Source organism: Temnothorax longispinosus, chromosome 4, assembly GCF_030848805.1.
Source record: "Temnothorax longispinosus isolate EJ_2023e chromosome 4, Tlon_JGU_v1, whole genome shotgun sequence".
Classification (NCBI taxonomy): Eukaryota; Metazoa; Arthropoda; class Insecta; order Hymenoptera; family Formicidae; genus Temnothorax; species Temnothorax longispinosus.
Window position 1 is genome coordinate 1,822,415 of NC_092361.1, and position 23,038 is coordinate 1,845,452.

A 23,038-nucleotide genomic window follows, 5' to 3' on the forward strand; every position below is an offset into this window, starting at 1 on the left:
ATATAAAGGAAAAAATATGATACACCTCGTATGATATACCTCTGTGTGCGAGACATTATTGTCGATTTATTACTAGTAATTATTTTAATTGCATATATTAAAATATTATCTTGCTGAGGTCGATTTTTATTTTTATCTCTATTGTTAACATTTCGTATGTATTTTTTAACCGTGTGTACATAGCTGTTCATCTTGGGTTTTCCACACAAAGCTGTTAACTAGAAAGGCTTATAGTTAGCTAATCTTCACAAGTATATACATGGACGTGACGTGAGTCATCGCCTGGGTATCGCTGTCATAGATTGCATCAATATTTATGCCGTGCCGTTGCATCGCGTGTGTGTGTGTGTGTGTGTGTGTGTGCAGATTCGTGTATGTTATTTCGCGTTAAAACAAAAGCTAATTTATATGCGTCAAATTTTTTTGTCGGTCAAGTTACCTCCTGTATTTTACGGATCTTGTCGCGTCGCGTCTGCGCGCGATTTGCGCATGAACAAATACAAAAAATATTATATATACGAAGTAATAATTTGAAATTTGACATACGCGGAGATATTACGCGCGACAAGCACGCTTCGTTAGCGCGAACTCCCTTGTCAAGAGATATTTCGGTGATCATTATGTCCGACCAGCCTTTTAAAGCCCGAAACGCTTTTCATCCCGCGGATCCGCCGCACGGCATGCAAAATTACGATGTGGGCGCACTAACGAGAGATCAGAAACAAGCTTTGAACGAAATGAAAATGAACACTCGAAAGGAAAACGAAATTTATCTTAAATCACACCCGGAAATTAGAGGCTTTATCGGTATTTTACTGAGGTACTCGCAAGTGTCTAATAATTTATAATTGCTTTAAAAAAATGTCTCTCTCTCTCTCTCTCTCTCTCTTTGTTTAAATTTATACTTAATTTTATTATAATTATTTCGTTCTACTTACGTTTTATTACAGTTGTTTATCTACATGTCACTGTATGGAGATTTATATTTAATTTGTGCCTTTCTTTTAATAATAATTTTATAAAAAGCGCGAAACGCCAATTATAATATTTAATACGCGACGAGAATATCGTTCGAGATTAATGATACGTCATTAAAATTGCTCTCGCAGGCACGTCCTATCGAAGCAGCCGCTCATCGATATTCCCGAGGTTGTAGGTACATTTTTCAACAGGCCACGTCGTGAAATTGTTGCCGACCTTTTGGATTACTTGTCGTCCGCCGATGAACGATCGGACATAACGGACGATCTTCGACGGGAAGTATTTCGAACGACCAACGTTGAAGCCAGCGGTAGCAACAACTCGAGCTCCGATTCTGACTTGTGCGGCTGCAACCGCATGAATGAGACTCGTAATTTTGCATGGTTAAATCCGCTCGATCTATGTAAAGAAGAGAAGCGACGCGACTTACATAAATCTGATTAATAACGCGATACAATTTAGATACACAGATACAATCGCGCCAGACGTGTGTGAGCTTCTTAAAGATTTAAAATCAAATTAGTTCGGTTTTTATAGCAGGAGTATGTGCTCTTTATAGAACGCGGTTGTGCTCTTTATAGAATGTTATATAAATACTTGCCTGCCATTAATCTGCCATATATTGGAATCTGAGTCTTATTATCTCCAATGTTTACTTCGCACACAATATACGATTACACGGGTGCATTATTCACAGAGTTACGTTACATAAACGCTGCAACCGGTTCTCCGTACGTGTTATTGCCTTATTAATCTACTCCTTATGGCTTATCCTATTTATCCTATTTATTAAATGGTCGAACAAGCGACAGTGCGAAAAACCATTATTTGTAATTAATGCGCGCGACATAGGGAAAGTAACGAGACTCCCGTATCGATTAGATAAAAATGGAGTGCGAAAATGTGGTTACGCCCGAGTTACCTGACAATATTCAGCGACAATATATTTATCTGGTCATGCTAACGACAGCGGTTATCTTGCAGAGTAATATGATGGGCGGTTAGGACCGGTTGCAGCGATGCCGATCAGCGTTAACCTCGATTAATTAAATTTTGTTACTTCATCTACGGGGTGTACCGCCACTATTGTTTTAACGACTCTGCCCTCTTGCCGACCAATGCCACATACCAATTTTTCTTCGACTAAAAGCCGCGCTACGGACGGTTCTCAAGCTGCGTGAAATTGAGTCGCATTTCCGGCGAGGAAAAAAAATGACAGGAAACGAAGTATCAAGACGCTCAATCGTTTTGGACATTAATAGGCCGCGACGAATAATCACCCTGAAATTTTTCCCGAGAAAAAAAAAACTCCCCGAGATTTTGATCTCGGAAACGCGTGATCAAGATTAAGCGTATCTCTCTTCTGGGGCACCGTGTATATCTTAATTGGACCGCCGACAAGATGGAAACAGGGATCACCATTAAGAATCGGTTAAGGCTGTCAGTGCGATTTATCGCGGAGGGAAAACTCGGGCTCGTTTCCGCCGTCACGTTCGTCTCGATTGGTCGCCGTGTCACGCGATTAGTCGCAGAACGAGATTAATCAGGCCGCGTAAAAAAATAAAAAAAAAAAACGAAGGAAAGAAACGCTCGTAAAGCGAACAAAGCCGCGCACGTCACGCGTTGTATCTCCGTTGCCGGGTAGTTTCCGGTTACTTGCGCGCGCGCGCGGAAAAGGTGGGTCGGGGGGTGCCCGCGCGATTGTTCGCTCGAATTCCGGTACGCGCGCGGGTGTCACACACAGCCGCCCTTTCATTCCGCCGTCTCCCGTTATCACTTGATACCACTACCCGTCTTCCGATTGCGCTGCAAACATCGTCGCCCGAAGGGCGACTTCTCCCATTTTTTTTCGCAGGTGTCGTGGATCCTTGAGCGATACGCGGCTGGCACGTCTCCACGTGGAGACCCTCTCCGGGCGGGAGAGGCTCGAGGAAAGGGAAAAAAAATGCGACAAGTACATTGGATAAGTGCCTTTCGATGCTAGAAACGCAGCTGTCGAGGCGGATCCGACGTCCTTCGGCGGGTGTTGGCACCGCGCGGATCATCGAGACGGTGACAAAGGCGCGCGATGAGCGTGCGCGCGCTGCTCGGGGGAGAAATAGAGGAACTTGGAAAATATTCCTGAGAGAGTACGAGGTCGAGAAAGTTTCGGGGAAAATACTTGGGATCGACAATGTTTATCTGGTCGGCCCCGGCGGCGGCGGCGCGGTTTCTTCCAGGAACTTACCTCGCGCGCGGCGCTCGAGACGGAGCGCGGAGAGACATTTTATGAAGTCGACCATTTCGGCAACAAATAAAGCTCGAAACTCGCCTGTGCCTCGGAAAACGGGAGGGAAGAGGTAGCTCTCTCGCGATCCCTCTATACCGCGCAACTTACATTTTATAAAATATTCCGGCGGATAAGAGCCGATGTATATTCCGCAATCCGATTTTAAATCATAATTCCTTCATGACCCAGTTCTTTGATGAATTTGTAAAACGTAATACGCGTCCACCGCGAGATAAAGGGTTTTTGGGTAATCTACAAAACGCGTTTATACGCGACGAGCGATATTACCAGCAATTATTGATCACGCCAATGTTGATACATGAAATTTTCCGACCATTATCGGTCGCGTTGAGCTCCCAGGAAATTCGCAAATTTAATGTATACGCGATACATATTTAACCGCACATACTTACGTTTGATATCTTTTTCCAATTACAGATACAAATTCAACTTCGTAATACGTTCCCCGTCTCGCTCGCTCCCGCTTACTTGTTTTCGATGCGCCGCGGGCGAGACAATTCCCGGAAGATAAACAAGTCCGCGTACGCGCTCGGGTTCTAAGTAATTTCTCGGAATTTTTTCGACCTCGCTTACCATCTCCGGGAGTCTCTTTCGATATCTATCTTTTCGTTTTACAGGTGGATTCCTTTTACAACAATATTCCAGAACATTCCGGAATATTTACTTAGGGCAGCGCGCGGCGACGACGACGGCCTCGCAGGTACGAGGCGGAACGCAAAAGTCTTATTCACGAGCATGCGACTCTCCTCAGGAGTCGCCGAGGAGTTTTCTATTCGCAAACGTCGCCGTCGTCGATGCGCGCACGCAGCTATCAACACAAAGGCATACACGCGGTTCGTAACCGCGTGGTCGATGGGCATCGCCCGGCCGCCCGCCGGCGAGCCGCTTAGACGCCCGATGTTGCGAGAGCCGGTCTTCGGCCAGGAAACAGAGCCGGCTCTACGCGTCGCGCGAACCCCGCGACGATAAACCGCCGAGATCAAGAAGACTTTGATGCGGGGGAGGCATGGCACAGTCACATCGGAGAATTCTGCTATGTTTCACGCGATTCCGTGCCCCATTCGGCTTTCAGCTCGCGTTCTCGCCATTTTGTTTATCCGTTGTTGCAACGAAAGTTCGGAGTTGATTATGCGGGCCGCTATTTTTACCGTGGTTAACTTTAATGGTCCAAATTTATTGATAACATTTTCAATATGAACAAAATGTCGCTGAAGAAAAAGATTTTTAACATTTTTTTCTCTTTCGATACAACGATATTTTGTTCTTTATTTTTAGAAATTCCGTTAACAAGTTGGAGTCGTCAGTTAGAGTTAATCGACGTTGAAAATAGTGGCCCTGTAACGTTGCGGCGCGCGGATTTCGATATAACATTTTGATATTTATCTGATATCGGAAGAACAATAGTGGCGTGTTCCATGTCTATAGAATCGAAGCTCTTCGGTGTACTTAAAAGTATGTCGTAATCTACTAACTGGGCGATATGTAAAGAAATCAATGTAAGTCAATGTAAACGTCTAAGAACGGTCTTCAACAAACGGTCATTTATTAATTTTGATTTCTATCTTATCCAGTACTTTTCAACACTTGATACGAAGCTTCGTCGAAGCACTCCAATCGCGAGCGAAAGTACCTATCGACAAAGTTGTATAGTTTCCGCGAGAGTATCCGATTAGGGACTAATTAAAGTACCTAGTTGTTAAGAACAAGTCTACCTACACAGACTTCTATACAATATTATAACATATTATAATATAACATACATATAGGTATATCACATATGCTGTAAATACATTATTAGACATATTTACAGTATATAATAAATTTTATATATCAAGCATATGTTATGATATTTAAAAGTCTGGATCAACCGCTCGGCCTGGAACTCTGGATATCGGCGGGGACTCGCGCGTGCTTATAAGCACGATCCTGCGTCGCGGACGAGCCGCCGCCGCGCCGCGGGGGAAGCGGAACCGAAGGCGGCCGAGCGCGGGCGCTTACGGGGAAATCTGTTCGCGGCGGGTCCAGGGTAATCACGAAGAAGAACAGCGGAACCGAATTCTCGAACGGTGCTTCTCGTAGGTGGTGGTGCATTGCCCGGATGCGTGCCATAAATGCACCCGGAACGACCATAATCGTCGGTGAGACAAATCCGTCACGCGACTTGTCGCCTCGATAATAAATCGCACGATATCGAACGGTGATTTATTTACGAGCTCGGATCTCTCTAACATCCCCTTCCCTCTCCTCCTCTTTATCTCGATTCGCGGAACGCGGTTATCTCCGCGCTCTCACTTGCCGCGGCGCCATTGAAATTTTCATCAAACGGAGGGAGCGAATCTGACGCGCGAAATGTCAATAAAGTTTTCACGTTGAAGCTTATCTTTTTAATAACAGATTAGGCAATAACCCCAAACGGGACGTTTTCTTGGAGATTCTCTCTGGAAGTGGCTAAGAACCTCCTTGTCGTGAAGTATTATGATTCAATTCGATACTGAATAAAATGATATTACTTCTTCACGTACCGACATGAAGTTAGCGTTCTGTATTTTCGCGGATCCTCACTTAAATTTAATCGCCACCCTTATAGAAATTTAATACTGTAAGTGATTTTTTGGCTAGTGATTAATCATTTAAAAACACTATTAAAAGCACTATTAACAGTTAGGCAGAGCTATTCTTGAAACTTGAAACGTGTCAGAAATCGATTCGTTTTATCGTGTCTTATGTATAAATAACTATTGAAGTATTGAACTGTGTAAGTATCTAAGAATCATCGGAAAGTGTATATTTTACGAGATAAGTCATATTTCTATGCTAGAAAGTGTCGATATAAAATATGAAAGTCTCGTAAAATATCCACTTGCACCTGACGAGGATCTCATCCAATAATTTACATTCAGCCTGACGAGAGAACTTGATTTACCTTCGAAAAAAGCACTTTCAATTTGAAAGAATAAGGACGCTTGCTTTTTATTCCACGGCGGATCCAGCGGCGAAGGAGCTGCATTCGTCTCGAGACACCTAGCTCCCGACGAATTTCAAATGACCGAAAAAGAATTCCACCTCTAACAGTCAACAGTTTTCCACGCGGGGAAAAACGCTCGTAACATTTCACGAGGATCACCCTGTATACACGAGCATGGGTTTAGTTCTCTCCGGTCGCGCAGGTGGCGCTGACCGGCGCGCTAAATACACGGGCGCTTGCGTAGCCGCGCTCCAGTCGCGGATCGGCCTTCGCGTCGTTGGTACCGTCAACGTTCGTATTCCCCGCCGTTCGCCACCGCGTCCACGTTCCCTCTTGTTTTCGTGTTCGCGCGAGCGACCGGACCGGCGCGGCGGCGCCCCGAGGACGCGAGACACGTTTCGTGCAACCGCTATTACCTGAAACGAGTGACACGCGCGGTCGATGGACGTCCGCGGCCGTCCGGATTGACGTCCCCGCGGGATTTAACGGCCGTTCCCCTGGCTCGTTTCGAGTGACATTCGAGCGGCGATAAACCATCGACCGGGCCATCGCTCGCTCGTTCGCGACCCTGTGCCGTCGCTCTCCTCCCCCCCCTCCATTCTCTTTCTCGCTTCGATCGAGGATCGCCGCGTTCTCCCCCGCGCCCGCGAGATGGATCATCGGACGGGGCAGTGGCGCGCGCGCGACTGTTGACGCCGCGCCGACCGACGACCGACCGACCGCGCGCGCGAGACTCGGAGTCGGATTATTCTCCCCCTCGGCGGTGCTTTCGTCGGCTCCCCGTAGGAAGGAATGGACACTCGCCGTCGTAGCGACGGCGTTGTCAGCGGCGCGGTGCGCGCATCGATCAACCCGTGAGGACGAAGCGAGCGCGACTTTTACCCTCTCGCTGTAACGGCTAACGACAACGAAGCACGCGGACGGCGAGACGAAGAGTTTGCCGCTCACGCTGAACGCTCACCCCCCTCCCCCTCACCGGGCCGTCGCCAGCAGCAGTTGAGTTAATCAGTTTCCGCGTTATCGATAACGGATATACGACGTAACGACTACGCAGGGATAGGAAGGGGAGGGGAATGGATATTCGCCGCCGCTCTCGTCCCCGTGCAATGGCAGACGCGGCCGCGGACCGGCGGCCGCGACGGGCGATCCGCCTGAAGTAAGCGACGGGTCCTCCACCGCCGGCGGATTCAACGGCGACGCGCATACATATATATATCGATAACCCCCTTGGCGCGTGAAAAGCGTGTGCGTGCGTGCGCGCGCGCGGCCGCGCGTGAACGCGGCGCCAAGTATTCGCGGAGTGTGTTTTGTGGTGCGTCGGAAATAAGAAGAGGAGAGAGAGAAAAAAAAGAGAAGAAGGAAACCGTCCGTTTTCGTCCGTCAGCGTGTGGCGTCGAAGAGGAAAGAGAAGATCGACTCGTCGTTAACGAGATCGTCGTCGTCGTCAGCCGATGACGCGCGAGTGTTGATCGGCGCCCCGGGTGCCTCGATCCTCCAGTCTTCTTTCCCCCCCTCCCACCTCGTCTCCGTTTTGATTTTGTGTGTGCGTATACGTGTGTGCGAGATCGTCTCGGACGGCACGACGGGGAAGAAAAAGGGTACGACGCGCGACGGGGGCAGCCCTCGGATACATTAATGAAGATGTGCCGCGGATTGATCGATCGGTTGCTCCTGCTAGCGGCGTTCGGCATCACAGTCCAAGGTACGTTGATTTCTCTCCTCTCTTTCAGCCCCTTCCCCCCTCCCCGCCCCTTGTTCGCCGTTTGCCACCCTTGGGTCTCCCCCCGGGCCGTGCTTTCACGGTCCATCGTGGCCCCCGCGCCCGCCGCGCGTCGCGCCGTGCGTAAATAATATTGTACATATATAGGGTGTCCCCGTTGCACGCGGCGCGGCGTGGCGCTTCGTCGTTCAAACGGAATCCCTGACTTTCCCACGAATTCTCTGTATGTGTGTGTGTGTGTGTGTCTCTCTGTTTCTCTCTATCCCTCTTCCTCTCGATCGCGTTTATAACAGATGCGAGCGCGGGCTGCTCTCTCAGCCTCGAAAACGTCGAAGCGATTCGATCAGCGGTGCGGCGTCGCGCTCTCCGACGGCGCCGGCGAATCCTATTCGCATAAATTGATTTGCGCGCACCCTTCTTCCTCCCTCCCGTTGTTTCGTCGATCGCGCGCGCACCATCGAATCCGCGCAAATCGAGTTCGCGCGCGTAACGAGAACGCACTTCGCGTTCGAGTATCACGGTTAAAAGTCGTCGAGGGAAAATGGACCCGTTGCGGCTGCCGTCGCTCTTGTTGCCAGGCCGCCGGAGCCGGAGCCGTGGTGCCCTCGGAAACTCGGAGGGATCGGGGAAACGCTGTTCCTAGCCCTTCGATTCGAAGTAAAGCAATGGGAGATACGTCGATATCGCTCGTTGATTCTGGAGTATTTATTTATAACGGTAGATTAACTCGCACATCGCGTAGTCAAACATTTGCGTTTTAGATAATAAAACAGGGGAGATAAGATTCGTTAAGCAGGAAGTACGATTGTGGGGGGGGGGGATGATGATTAATGTCTCGGTCGGAGCAAACGTGTATAGTTTTTCCAAACGTATTTTCCGCATTTTTGTGTAGAATAGAGAAGAAAGGAGCGAAGGAGAGAGAGAGAGAGAGAGGGAGAGAGAGAGAGAGAGAGAGAGAGAGAGAGAGAGAGAGAGAGGGAGGGAGGGAGAGAGAGAGAGGGAGAGAGAATAATCCGCGGTGACAAAATGAACTTTTCCCTCGGTTTCTGAGGTTGCAATATTGGTTGCACGTTGCACGTAATTAGCCGCGATGTAGGACGAGTTATAAATTATGGGGAATAACGCTCTTTGTGTGTGTTACGTATTTTTCCCGCAACGTCACGCCGCGCCCGCACATATTTATTATTAATCGCATCGAAATCGCGTAACAAATAATATATAATTGATTAAACTGCAAGAGCAACTTTTAATCGTTTAAACGGGGAACGATTATTAAAGACTTCCCGAAGAGCGTTTCGATTCCTCGCACAGCCTTCGTCTCTATTAATGCTTATACGAGGCCTCCGGTATCATTTCGTCCGAAATCAATTCTGTTAACCCTCAATTACTTTGATGGAGGCACATCTGACCCCCCGATGCAGATAGCTCGTGAGATATCACTTTTATCTTGAAGCTCCGACTCGTTATATTGCTTAAATGATTTTCACTTTTTCCCCCCCTTTTTCCCCCGTGTCCCTAATTAACGCGCGAGTTATTTCCTTTGAAGATGACACACGCGATTTTCGACGAGTTTATTAAATTCTATCTTAACCCCCGCTGTCCCTGCTTCCCCCCTTTCCTCTTTCGCAAAAAACGCTTTATTAATCAAAGCGTAGTCCGATTATTCTCGGCGGCCGTATGGCTGCATAATTACGAAACCGGCTTCGAGAGTTGCGCTTTTTAAATTTATGATGAAACGTGAAAAAAAAAGAAGAAACGCGACGTTATTTCCCCGCGAAATTATATCGCCGGCGTTTACGCCGCTTAAATCGAAAATAGGCGAGAGTTAAACTTCTGGCGGAGAGAGAGAGAGAGAGAGCAGATTGCCTTTTGAAAATCCGCGTAATAGAAACGCGACGAATAACCACCGAACACGGTGCTCGCTCGCCATGTTTCCAGGTCGCGTTTATGTTCTCTCGCGGGTCCAAATGGCCCCACGCGTCGAATATTATTCGAACGTGTAAGCGGCGTTTTCGCTCGGCGCGCGCGCGCGCGCGTTACGCGTTGCATTTCACAATTTATCGCGGGTTACCGATACGTGCGGGTTTAGGAAAAACAAGATTCGACGAATATTATGGGAAAGTTCGGGTGGACGGGTTATTTATTTTAGTAGTTTCCGTGCGGCGGCCGTCTAAAAATAGACGACGATACACGGAACGGGGGAGGGGTAGGCTTCCCCGCGCTCTATTTTTGTTTGCGACGCGATGTTTATCGTTATTCAAGCAAAACTCCGAGAGCCTTCATTCTTATGCGTCCACTGCATTGTGCTCCGCGCGCGTAGGCAAGCATTTGGTTTTCAAAACATTTCGCGTCCCCCCACGAATTTGTTTTTTTCTTCTTCTCTTTTTTTTTTAAGTACATGCATTCCGTCGCGGACTACGAACGCAAATTATGCGTTTAACGGAGTTAAATAGATCCCTTGGTGTTGTACATACATCGCAGGATATGATCAAAAGTTCAAGTGTTTAAAATATAATTTTGTATTTGTATATATATTTATTACTGCCTAGTCATAAAGATAATTGATTACTTTTTCTCTCAGAGATAAGACAAAGCGTCTTTCGCCCGTAGTCGTGCTATTTCGCGAATTGGGCGAAGTAATATTCATTGCTTAGTCAACTATTTCCATTTCCTTAAGGAGGTATGCCAGCGAACTCCGCTGTTGAACGCTATATCGATTTCCCTATAATTACGCGCGTGTGCTGGAAATAAGGGCGGGCGGCACGCGACGATTGTGTTGAGGCACGTTGGACAATGTGTAAATGATAAATTAAGCTAAGTTTATCCCGTTCCGTAACTCCTTGGATAATTCTGCAAGTCTCTGTCTCTCCCTCTCTCTCTTTCTCTCTTTCTCTTTCCCTCTTTCTCTTTCTCTCTCCCTCTCTCTCTCGCGCTTGCTCACTCACTCGTTCGCGTGCTTTGATCATGCTATCGACTACCTCGTTTCCGCGTTCGTTTTTTTTCTCTCCTTATTTTTCTAATTCTCGCACGACCGCTCACCTTTTACTACGAGTCCCGATATAATTGCTGCCGTGTTATTAGTTATTACGTGGCGCCGAGGCGCGACGATCCGTCGTCCTCGGTCGGAAACACGTTTTAAATGGCCATTACGGCGATTGATCCCTCTTGCGCGCTGCGATTAATCTCCTTCAATCGCCGCCGCGACGACAATGCGCCCTGAGGAAAAAAGAAAAAGGAAAAAGAAAAACCGTGGCTTACGACGAGAAGAAAAGCCCGTCTCTGCTTTCGCAGGTGTCCGTACACGCTGACGCGCGCGCGTAAGAAGCTAGTCCCGGGCACCGCCGACTATTCATGCTCCCCTTAAAGATCCTTTTCACCCAGGCGGTTCTCTCTTTCAGCCTCGCGCCATATTTACCGGTTCCCAAACAGGAGACGCGCGTATAAGCGAGGATGTACAAAGTGACAGTTTTATAAGACGCGAGTTAAATGCGCATCTCGCTAAAGCACGCCGGTTTTTATACGCTGTCATCGTATAGAAATGATCCGATACTAGAAAGTAACTAAAAAGCGCAAGGTATTTACGTCTTGGAAATCTATATGCGAATGTGATTCGGTGTGAAAATCTCGCTGAAACGTGAGAGAATAACTCGTATAAAATATATGTTAAATGCGATTAAACGTGATTTTGATACAATTACTTTCGCGAAAAGGATTTCTGTAATATATCAGGAATATTTTATTTATTCTAAACTTTAAATTAGAAAACGTGTTTTCTCAACGTACATACCTTATAAAACGTACACGCGATCTCCAGCCTGCTTCTCGCGATAGATTCAGACGCGCGTTTCTGCGAAATTTTCCGTCCCGAATATCGCAGACAGAAAATTTCGTCAACGACAGGCGAACGCACGTATATCGGCCGTATCGCCCGCGTGTATGGGTATATGGAGGACGCCGGCGCTCGCGAATTTTCGCATCGCGTAACTTTACGAGGCATTTTTCCCGGCCGCGAACTGGCGCCGAATCGCCGCCACCGATACCCCCGGCCTCCCCTGCCTTTTACGTCGGGAGAGACATAAAATATATTTACCGCGCATTTTTTCCTCTACCGTGGAAACCCCCTCCTTCCCTCCCTCAGCATACTTGCGATGAAAGTGTTTGCAAACTAGAAACCGTCGCGCGCGCGGCCGACTAGGCGTGGTTACCGACGCGATTCGCGACGCACGATGCTCGACGACATTCCGCGTATCGTCGTAATAAATCGTCGTCTTAATCACGCCACCGCATTTAACATTACGTTGAGTACCGTGCGTCGTGTGATAAAAACGCGTCTAAAGACGTCTAGATCTACCGTTAAGGCCACATTAGAACAAGATGACGATTTATACCCTTCCCATGTTTATAATTATTGTCATATTTATTATCAATATAACGTAGACTGTATTCGTCATAAATAAGAACCCGGGAATCAGTAGAATCATCTCTGCTCCTCCTCGTGTGTCTGGATTATATTTAACACGCTTTAATAAGTCATTAGTACTTTTACCATGCTAAATATATTGAATGTAATTTAAGTCTCTCTGACGCTACGATCGATCGTCCCAGCGCTTGGAATAGCGCGCTTATTTCTTGTCGAGCGGAAATTCTGACCAAACCGGGGTGAGTCGCGCGAGTTATACTCGTCGTCGCCGGGTCGTCAAAGGTTACCACGGATGTGCGGTTAACAACAGCGAGAGACGACGCAACGAGGGAGACGAGGCTTCGCTCCGTGAACCAGTTCCGACTTTATCGATGCACCCGCACTCTCGGGATATCGCGTACGCGGCCGGCGAAACAAAAACGGCACGCGGATGAATAATTTATGACGAAAGACGGCCACCACTAGATTGCCGACTCCTTGCTCTCTCTCTCTCTCTCTCTCTCTCTCTCTCTCTCCCTCTCCCTCTCTCATCGTGTCAGACGACAACGAACGCGGACGCGTACACACGAATAATTAATCACCATCTATAGTAGGAATCTAAAGATAGTGTTTCGCGACTGACTGACGTGTACATATGGTCTTTGTTCCGCGGTTCGCTCGGCTCGCTCGTAAAAACGGCACGTGGATAATGCCGAGAGTTTCAACCGCGAGAGACAACGGCACGGCCGTCTAAAAAAAGGGTATCTCCCCCCCCCCCTCTCCTCCTTTCGTCGATGAAAGCGTCATTTCGCGTAAACACGTCCGCCCCCCTGCCGCGTCCGTCCTTTTTGCGCGACGTTGATATCCGTGATACGCAATTAACCCACGTCGAACGGCGTGACAAAGTTCAATAAAGCTCGCCATTTACTCGAGCAATTTCGGGTATTCCGCTCGGGTAATCAGCGGGGATAATCGTCGAATTCAAGGTTCGGGGCGGTAATAGAAATTAAATTTCGATGTATTTTGAAAAATTCGATGCAATAATAGTAAGTACGATGCGCGTTAATAATAGAAGTCTGAAACGTATCTCGATAGAGCCACATTGTAAACCGCATCACGCCCGACCAGCTGGCATAATGACAGATATTATAAATCGATCGTATTCCATATACGGTCTATAGAAGTTATGTATAGTCTGAATTATGAAACAAATGCACAGTTGTATTCAACGTTACTGATTAACTTGGTTAGTTAAGTTCATTTCTATTCCATTCAGGCATAGGAAATAGACTCGTTGGAAAATTATTGTGACATTCATTGTTAAAGACTAGAATATGTAATCGATAACGGATTATAGTAATTAACGCATGTATATACCTTTATATGTAATATTTGTTATAATCTGAAACTGTAAGATACAGACTCGTTTTGCATAATTAATTAATTAATATTTATCGATAATATTTATCGTTGATGAATATGAAACAGATCTTTTCTTAATCAAAAATTAAATCAAAATTTTACGAAGCTCAAGCTTTCGAAATATTTAACAGGGAAAAGTTCAGTCTTCGCTATTTCTTAAATGCAGTTTGCTTTAATAACAGATTTTATATTGTGAATTTATAGCATACTTTATTTTTAATAGTAATTCTAAATTATATATGAGATTCTTAAAAATTCGAAATTAAAATTCAACCCGAAGCTTATCCTTATTTAACCATTTAACTCATTTAACCATTTTTATAGTCGCCACTGCTCCTACTCAATATGTCATAAGTTCAACTGAACCAATAAAGTTAAAATAATACTGTTAAAATAATAAATTTCAACACACATGGTAGTTAGAAATAAAATGTAATTCAAGTTATTAATTTTTGAAATTTTATCTTTTAATATTTAACAGTGGGTATAGATAAGAGAAATCGATAAAAGGGTAACGATTATTTGATTTACTATTTATAAACTTGGTAATATCTTTGAAATGAATAAAACAAGATTTAAATGAACTCGAAAGCGTAGGTTGGAGTATTCGCGTATCAAACCACTTAATCGATTAGACGATACGCTATCGGGGAATTCGATGCAAATCTCACGAAACACCGTGTACCGTGAATACCGAGACACGAATGAACACGGCCGGGGATGGATAACGGAATGGGACGGCTGTACGTTGTCTTTCGCATATTGCGGCGTCCACGAGAGGAATGTTAGTTACTTCGTCACACACTCGACCCGTCCCCCGTCGCACCTTAGCACGTGTGCGCGAGTGCATCGAGCACTCCAATGAGATATGCCGCGTGTCGTTAGGATGCATTCTCGCGCTCGACTCTTTTTTTCCTCTCTTTTCGCTCGCTCGATCGCTCTCTCTCTCTGTTTCTTTCTTTCTCTTTTTTCTCCTCTCTCCCCTTTTTTACTCGCCATCTGCCATTTGCACTCGCTCGCGTCGCCGGCGTGGAATCCGAATGAAGACTAAAAAGGGCTGATCAGAACTTGCTCGAAGGCAAGGCCCGTTCCTTTCTCCCGCGGAATGACAAGTGACTTCGCGTTATCTTTCACGGGCCGCGACACGTACGCGTGTCGTCCTAGGTCGCCGGGCGAATTCGGGCCCTGGAAATTAATCGCGGAGATTACGCGCTCGAGAATCGAAATCGACGGCGCTATGTATCACTTAACGTCGCAGCATGCGCCATATTTATATCTGGCGCGATATTTAGATTTTTTTTCGTTGATCGATGACACGAATCTTTCATGATATACTTTCGTCAGAATATATAAACTTATATTTTACTTTAATATATTTACTTTAAAATATATTTTAAAGTAAATATATTTTACTTTAAATATATTTTTTCAGCTATTTTCTGACACGATTTCGGGATTACCTAAATATTTCGAAATCTACCGTTTGATTAAATGACACTTGTGTGATACTTTTTTTTAGATTTTTTTCTGATGACCAAATGGCATCTTTCGTGACATGCTTTCAGAACAATAAAAAATTTAAATATATTCTATTTTTCGTTAGCTTTATTTTCCGGCAAATCGACGATTACGAGATCACCTAAATATTTCGAAATCTACCGTTTGATTAAATGATACGTGATACTTCTTTTTTAGATTCTTTTCTGATGACCACAATGGCACGAATCTTTCGTAACCCACTTTCGTCAGAACAATAAAAAGTTTAAGTATATTCTATTTTTCTTTAGCTATGTTTTCCGACAGATCGACGATTCCGAGATTACCTTAATATTTTCGAAATGTGTCGTTTGACTAAACGATACATAATACATCGTGCATTTACATAATAAAGATGTTGCTTGGTCGCGTCGAGCTGAGGGTCAAGGACCCTGACATCGTCGCGATATAACGTTAAAAAGTTAGTGAAAACGCGATTTTACGTTTCAGCCAAGTTGACGGTGGTAGTCGTTAAATAAACTGTTAGTGCAGTCTAGCGAGCGCCACGGTTAAACTTTCCTACCGCAAACACCTCCGTCGTTCTCTCGTTCGGGGATTTAATGGGAGAACGAAGGTGATGGACTTTGAAGGGCGGGCCGTCAGAGCCGAGCCCGGGCGCGGATTTTCAGTTATTTCATACGGTACAAAAGCGAGACTCCGGCGCGCTTTAACCGTGGAATGTAAAACAGCGCCGGGGACCTCTCGGCACCCGCGAGTACGACAAATCCGTGAATGTAAAGCAGCGGCGGATCTTGTCTCCGCCTTGGGCGGTAAAGCACCTCGTCGTCGTAGCGAGGACAAGAAAACGTCCGCCTCGTTTATTTGACGCGCGCGCGCGCCCCCGCCGCGCCGCCGAGTAATTCGATTCACTCCGGTAATAGGACCGGTATTTGCACTGGCAAAAGTCGGAAATGTACACGCGCGCGCGGTAGTTTTTATTAAACGCCCGCGCCATCAAATTCTGTTTCGGCTGAAAAAAATTTATTTCCCTCCTCTTCTAGTATACGTTATGTACAGGATACGGTTTCATAATTTTAATCAACTTTGTATTAAGGTGGACCTACGCTATTTCCCGCGCTTCAACGGTAATTCAATTTCATGCCTAATTTCCGCGATATTTAGCGGCAAATTTTCCAGCGTTCCGGGGCAACATCGTATTATTTCCGAAGTAATTGCGACGAGGCCGGCGCTCTCGCAGCTCCCGAACAACGGCGGCGATTTTCCACGAGTATGCGCTTTTGACTTGCCGCCAATTAAAATAGACCTTCGGAAAACGGCTTATTTCCAGGCTGAAACTCACCGCGCGTTACGGTCGTTTACGGCGCGCCGCTGCGCGCTGAAAGAAAGCTCTGTCTAAAGTAGCGCGCGATTAGGGCGAAGGAGGAAAGCGGGAAGCGAGCGAAGAGGGAAAGGGGGAGAGAGAGAGAGAGAGAGAGAGAGAGCGCGCGCGCTCGTGACACGTATGACACATCAAAGAGACTAATTTAACGAAACGGGGCTACGGGACCGCGATACCGCGACGCGACGCGACAGGAATCGGCTGTTCGCGGAGCAACAGCTTACATTTTGTTGCCGGCCACGCGTAACGACGACGACGATGACGACGACGATGATGAGCGACCGAGAGATCGCAGAAGATCGCGCGCGATATATCGGACAAAGGAGCGCGTTGTTCGCGCGCGCGTTGCAGGCCTTCCTCGCCGCGCCGGCCGGTCGAGCGCCGAGATCCACCGAGATGTTTTCTGAACTTCGCCCGGCGGAGCCAGAGAAACCCCAACGTGAGAGCGCATTCTCTTTCTCTCTCCCTTCTTTCCCTTCTCGTTCTCTCTTTCTTCATTCTCTTGCTTCTTCCATCGTCGCGCGCTACTCTTCTGCGAGAGAGGTATTTCCGTCAGAGTAGTTCGCCGTCGCCTTCCGAAAGGGCGTATTAGGTCCTATTATTTCGCGCGAGTACCATTACGGATATAATGCCGCGCGCCGGCCTGGGCCTCTCTATCAAGATCGAGCGCGTACACAGATGGCCCGTATGAATGCGCCAAGAGAGAGAGAGAGAGAGAGAGTGTGTGTGTGTAGTAGTCGCGGAAGAGAGGCACAAAGGAAACTGGCGTGGCGGCTTGAAAATTTCACCGCGGTTAGATAGAGATCGCAGCAATATCATTAAGCGAAAAGCGAATGCGTAAGTGTACACCTTGGTTCTCCCGCGTCCTCTCCATCGATCTGTTAACAAGGGTTCTTTCAGCTAATCCATACAGTCGAATTTCCTCGGTAAAAACTCAAACGTTGTTTCTCTCACGCTTCGAGAACTCCAAGCCGAATATCTCTATTCAAGTTAAATCATGTGAACTTGCGTCGTTACCCGCGCTATCTCTAATAATGATAATAATGATTATGCTAGCGCACTACAGCATGTACGGCATGTACGTTACTCGAAACCACGCGCAATAACCGAGCGACGATTTTGCACGTCAGGCAACTCCGTAATTAAGCGTTCCATTAACTTTCCGTATGGCATTGTGGCGGAAAGCGAAATAATCCCTTCACGTATCGCGACATTCTCTCGAAGGGTAGAGAGTCTCGATATTCCGAGATCATCTTATTATTGCGCTATTATACCCTGTCGCTCGCGATTAGGGCGCCTTTAATATTCGATGTTGCGCGCCGCTCTGTCGCGACAGACAATTTCGATGCTGGCACACGCGGCTGGCTGGCTAGATGGCTGGCTGCCTGGCTGGCTGGTTGGCAGGCAGGCTGACTGACTCTCTGTCTCTCGTCGAGAGAGAGAGAGAGAGAGGAGGACGTCTTTCCCGGCGCGGATACAGCGCGGCAGGACTCGTGAAAGATGTACGGCCCGAAGGTGTCTTCGACCCCGTTAAGTTCCCTTTCTCGACCGTAAAGGCCGAAGATGTGGGGTGCGAGAAGAGAATCGCAAGGGGGAAAACGCACGATCGATAAGAGCGCCTCGTAAGACAATTTCTTCTGGGGCGGCGAGATAGCGAGACAGAGATAGATAAAGAGAGAGAGAACGGGAGCGAGAGAAGCGGGCTTCTTTCTACCCATCGCCATTTTAGGTACAGGTGTATGCGTGCGCGCGCACGGGAAGAGAGGACGAGAGGGTGCGAGAGAGGAGCAGAGGCAGGGACGGTAGAGAGGTTCGGCGTGGGTGGAAGGGAAGAGATGAGCTTCCCTCCCGCGCGCGCGGCGCGGCGGGAAAGGAGCCCTTTTGCGAGAGAAACGATCGTGCGTTAGAGTCTCCCTGAAACGGTCTTATTTTTTTATAAGTTTCGGCGACCCCGTCGAAGGAGTCCCGAAGGGTGCGCGCCGCGAGATTCCGTCCCTTCGTCAACGGACTAACGGCAACTGTGCGCACACACAAGGCACCCTTCCTTGGAACGTGACTGCTCCTTATACCGGGTGATTTTGCCACGTCGATCGTTAGCATCCGTCAAGATGTAGGACGAGAAGAAAATACAAGAAGCAAGGAGAATAAATATATACGATACATTAATAAGATTATATGTAGAGAGAATAACAAAAATATTTTACAACTATTAGTATAAATTTAAAAATATTACATATATGAAAAAAACAGAGAAATTCACGTTAATCTTTTCATGTGTTACGACGAGCCATTCGTTTATGCCACGTATGTATGTACATCGCAACTTCGATCATTTGTCAGGTTTGGAATGCACGTTCGCCTTCTAAAATTCCTCATTTTTTTACAGATTATTATTTCATCGCGCGTTAGTTGCGCACTTCGTTCTGTCTCGGTCGTTATTTAGGCTCGCGATCGATGAACTTGAGCACGGATTTAAAGCTCTCGAAGCGCGTACCGGGTATCGATAATACGCAATCGGAGGGTATTGGTATCCGTAATACGCAATTGAGTACGGGCATGAGTATTTCGAAGCCCATATAGTAGGCATCGATAATCGATATCGGGTAGATATCAACCGCCACTTTGAATTCTTTTGACTGGAGTTTCGCAGGTTTTTTTTATCCCGCCCGTCGTACGTAGCTCGATTTGTGCGACGCGCGTATCCGACGATGTAAAACAATATTTCAATTAATCATCCTGCGTGATATCGTCAGTCAAAGTACAATGAATCGTTGCGCGATTGGCTCTCTCTTTCTCCCTCCCGCACTGTAAATAGCGATATCTCGAGTGAATAATTACGCAGCAGGAACAGATAGCAAAATCTCACTCTCTCGCGTGTTTTTTTCCCTTTAATTTTAACAGAATTTTAACGAACGAGAAAGATTTGAGCACGCTCTTAATTGTCAAATTAATCAACGTTAAATATTCACGGTTATTCCCACTTTTCTTATCTAAAATTTAATTATGTGAAAACATATGACGTTTAATTAACTTTTCGAGTGCCAGTTTCATACTGTTTTATTTTTCGTGCAAAAAATACTAGGTTTTACCTGTGGTCAGTTTAAGTATAAATATTTCAACTTCTTTTCTCTCTCTCTCGCTCACTCACTCACTCACTCACTCACTCACTCACTCTCATTCAGTGCCTAAGGCTGTGAAATAACATCATTTTACCCGAAAGAACAACGTCAGCAGCTCTGGCATTTTCCGCAAAAATTCCGGTAGAGAATTCCGATATCTTTCACAAGGATTATTACCCTATGCAATGTCGATTATCGGACACCACTTTATAACCCCGCTATTATTATGATTGACGTAATGTTATTAACCAATGGAGAATCAATTAAAAACAGTGGATTTATATGCTGTTATAGATAAACGATTAATTGCGTTGCGAGGAATTAATCTCTAACGAGATAGATCCGCTGACAGGTCGATAAAGCGAAAGCAATTTTTCCAAAGCGGATCTCCCGTTTAAATCTAATTGCGCGCGACGCGCGGTGCATTCTGCCACCGTCGCGTCGCCCGCTGCCTTTTCTTCCACTTCTCGTTCTCTCGGAGAAATCAGCCCGTTCGTTAGCGGGACGACCGACGCTAGCCGCGCGACCGTAATAATTTCAGACGCACAAAAGAAGATAACGATCGAGAAGTGGAGAGCTAACCCGGAGGCCACCGAGAAAGAGAGAGAGCCGCCGCCACCAAATTAAAATCACACTAAACTACCGGCAGCATTGTAATTAAGTATTTCTGTGGTAAAAGATCCTTTGGAAGCCTGCCGAGAGAGAGAAATTCTCAGCTCCTTTCCCTCTCTTCCTCTTTTTCTCTCCGTCTGTCCGTCTCTTCCATTTTGCGATCCCCCGAATGCACCCACGCGCACGCACACGTGCGTGCACTCGCACGCGCACGCATTTAGCTGCGGAGCCGGTCTTCTCCGTGTGTCTCTCTTTCTTTCGGGTCGCGCGCGCGTGAAATGCGCGCGCCGAGTCATCGCGCAAATATTCCTCCGTCCATGGTAGCCGCACTATCGTCGTCATCGAGCTTAAAGGGAGGGGAACGGGAGAAAGACAGAGGGAGAAACTACTATAACGTCAATCTGTGAGGGCACTCGGAGTGTCCTCCTTCCCTCCGTATAGATCGATCTAACGGCCGGCTCGCCCGGCTCTTTCTTTACGTCTCTTCCCACTTCGGGCTTTCCTGCCCGTAGCAGAACAAGGGAGGAAATGGCGAATTAGAGCGAATGGGAATGATAAGCGCCAGTGAGAGCATGGCAGAGGAGAGAGGTGGGACCGGAGAGAGATGGAGAGAGATAGTGGGCCGGAGCCCACACCAAACCGACACGGTAAATCAATACTGACATCGCGGTCGTGACGCCATACGCCAAGTCATCGGACGTACAACGAGTAGAATGGCTATTAAGACCAGCAACGCCGACAACTATTGGGAAAACACTCGCTAGTATCGCGGGTATCATTATTTGGAGATTATACTCCGGATCGATTACGTCGTAATATGTCTTCGACGCTGATGGTTTGGCCCTCGGGAGACCGTTATATATAGTTTTATCTTTTAATGTCGAATCCTTTAACGAATCTAAAGGGCGAATTTTGCACTGTCCTCTATTTATACCATTTAATCCGAATGGTGAAAATATATATTCGGATTTTCAATTAACAATAGAAATTTATAGATAACCAAGGAATGCGCGGAATTTTACATGTTTGACATTACTATTCTGTCTATTCGCGATATAAAAATGACAAAATTTCATTCGCTCCCGATATTCAGAGAATTCAAGTCGCTTGAATCATCCGGATATTCCAATATCAGGCCCAGCGATATCCAAATATCGGAGTACGTCCGGAATTCGGAATTGCATTTGCGAAACCCGGTAGCGATACCGTTAGATACGCGAAGTGGTGTACTAGTATTGCGTTACGATTCCGTCGGAATCCGCGAGACGGAGAAAGACAGAGAGAGATGTCGACTTTATTTCTATTTTATGTGCCGCGTGCGAGTATTTCGGCTCCTCTCTTCGCTAAGCGCGCGCTCGCGCTCGCGCGCGCGACCTATCCGCTTTAAAAAGTTATCGATTGCCGTCCCTCGCGGCGTAAAACGCGCGGAAGTGCCCGGCGCCTGTTATGTACCGACAATGAGAATATTACGTCTCCGGCTGTCGGGAGTCGCATACGCAATTTCTTCCTGTCGGACGGATATTCCCGGCTCCGCCGCCGCGGCCGTGGCGCCGTACGTACGTTTCGCCACGGGAGATGAGTTCGGTTTTTATCCCGACGGTAAACCTGAAGAGCTCTATTGTGCCGGACGAATCAACCCTCCATTGAATCGCGCTGCCTTCCGGCAACAAATCAACTAAATACAATAAATCGTGCTTTATTAACGAAATCCGACATTTCGGATGTCTTCCTTTCGCTAGGAAATAAGCGTAATATTGCTACGGGAAATTACATTGAAGATTGAGTTATAAATAATTCCCGATGCGCATAATAAACGTTTACTTTCTCTGAATATTCTAAATCGCTCGGTCTCGATAATTGAAAGTGTCCAGGAATGAATTTATTATCTGTGTCTGCGTGAAGTTATTTATGAATTAACGCAACATACGTTTATTCTTTTCTATTTTTGGGATGAGTCATGTATATTTAGATAAAAGTGATATTTTGCATATCGCAAATTTAAACTTTTGGAACAATTAATATTTTCGTTTCTTATCGATATAAACAAAATCTTGTTATAAGAATATGTCAGGTGCACATAAGGTCACTATTTCCAACGTCTGTTAACTTCTAACCGACCGTTAACTTTCAAATAGCCAACTTCTATTGGCTATTCTGAAAAGTTAACGGTCGGTTAGAAGTTAACAGACGTTGGAAATAGTAGCTCTTACATTAGTGCAACGAACGAGAGAACGCCGTTAGCTTTAAAATGAAATTTTCCAAAAATCTGCTCTGAGTCAACTAACGTAAAAGAAAGAATGACTGGCGAAGTAAATGTTACTTATTTGGTTTTAAAAGAACAAATATTTCGAGAGATATGAGCGTGTTTCTGTAATATAATATGCAAAAAGGATCTTCAGATCTTCGATAGAATATATTCGCAGAATTACTGAGGCAGAAATATTACATCGACGTTGTCGTCGACAAGAGAAATATATAGACTCGAAAATCTCGAAAGTATAAAAGAAAAAAGACCCTATATATCGCTCGTGTACAGCTCTCTCTCTCGGTTGATACACGCTAGAAGCTGAAATGAAACGAGAAACGCCTAGGGGCGATTTAGCGCGAGAGAGCCACGAGCGCGAAGACTCGGCTCGTCGGCGAAATATGAAAAGT

General features: G+C 46.4%; 2 protein-coding genes across 2 annotated transcripts in view; both read left to right on the top strand.

Annotated features, from left to right (window-relative positions):
* Positions 1 to 97: 97 nt before the first annotated feature.
* LOC139812481 (uncharacterized) lies at positions 98 to 3,134 on the top strand. Its single transcript, XM_071777339.1, has 2 exons — positions 98 to 820; positions 1,110 to 3,134. The coding sequence occupies exons 1-2, from the start codon at positions 375 to 377 to the stop codon at positions 1,423 to 1,425; spliced, it is 762 nt and encodes a 253-aa protein (XP_071633440.1). The 5' UTR covers positions 98 to 374; the 3' UTR covers positions 1,426 to 3,134.
* A 3,231-nt stretch (positions 3,135 to 6,365) lies between these two features.
* The window catches only part of LOC139811036 (roundabout homolog 2), a 95,578-nt gene continuing 78,905 nt past the window's right edge, over positions 6,366 to 23,038 (top strand). Inside the window, exon 1 of the mRNA XM_071775050.1 lies at positions 6,366 to 7,938. Coding sequence (XP_071631151.1) covers positions 7,872 to 7,938 — 67 coding nt within the window. The 5' untranslated portion in view covers positions 6,366 to 7,871. The remainder of the gene's footprint in view (positions 7,939 to 23,038) is intronic.

What these genes read in the sequence shown, in the direction of transcription:
- LOC139812481 (XM_071777339.1), top strand. Translation starts at nt 375, where the DNA reads ATGTTATTTCGCGTTAAAACAAAAGCTAATTTATATGCGTCAAATTTT. An exon ending in TTTATCGGTATTTTACTGAG is followed by an intron (nt 821 to 1,109) that starts GTACTCGCAAGT and finishes TTGCTCTCGCAG; the next exon opens with GCACGTCCTATCGAAGCAGC.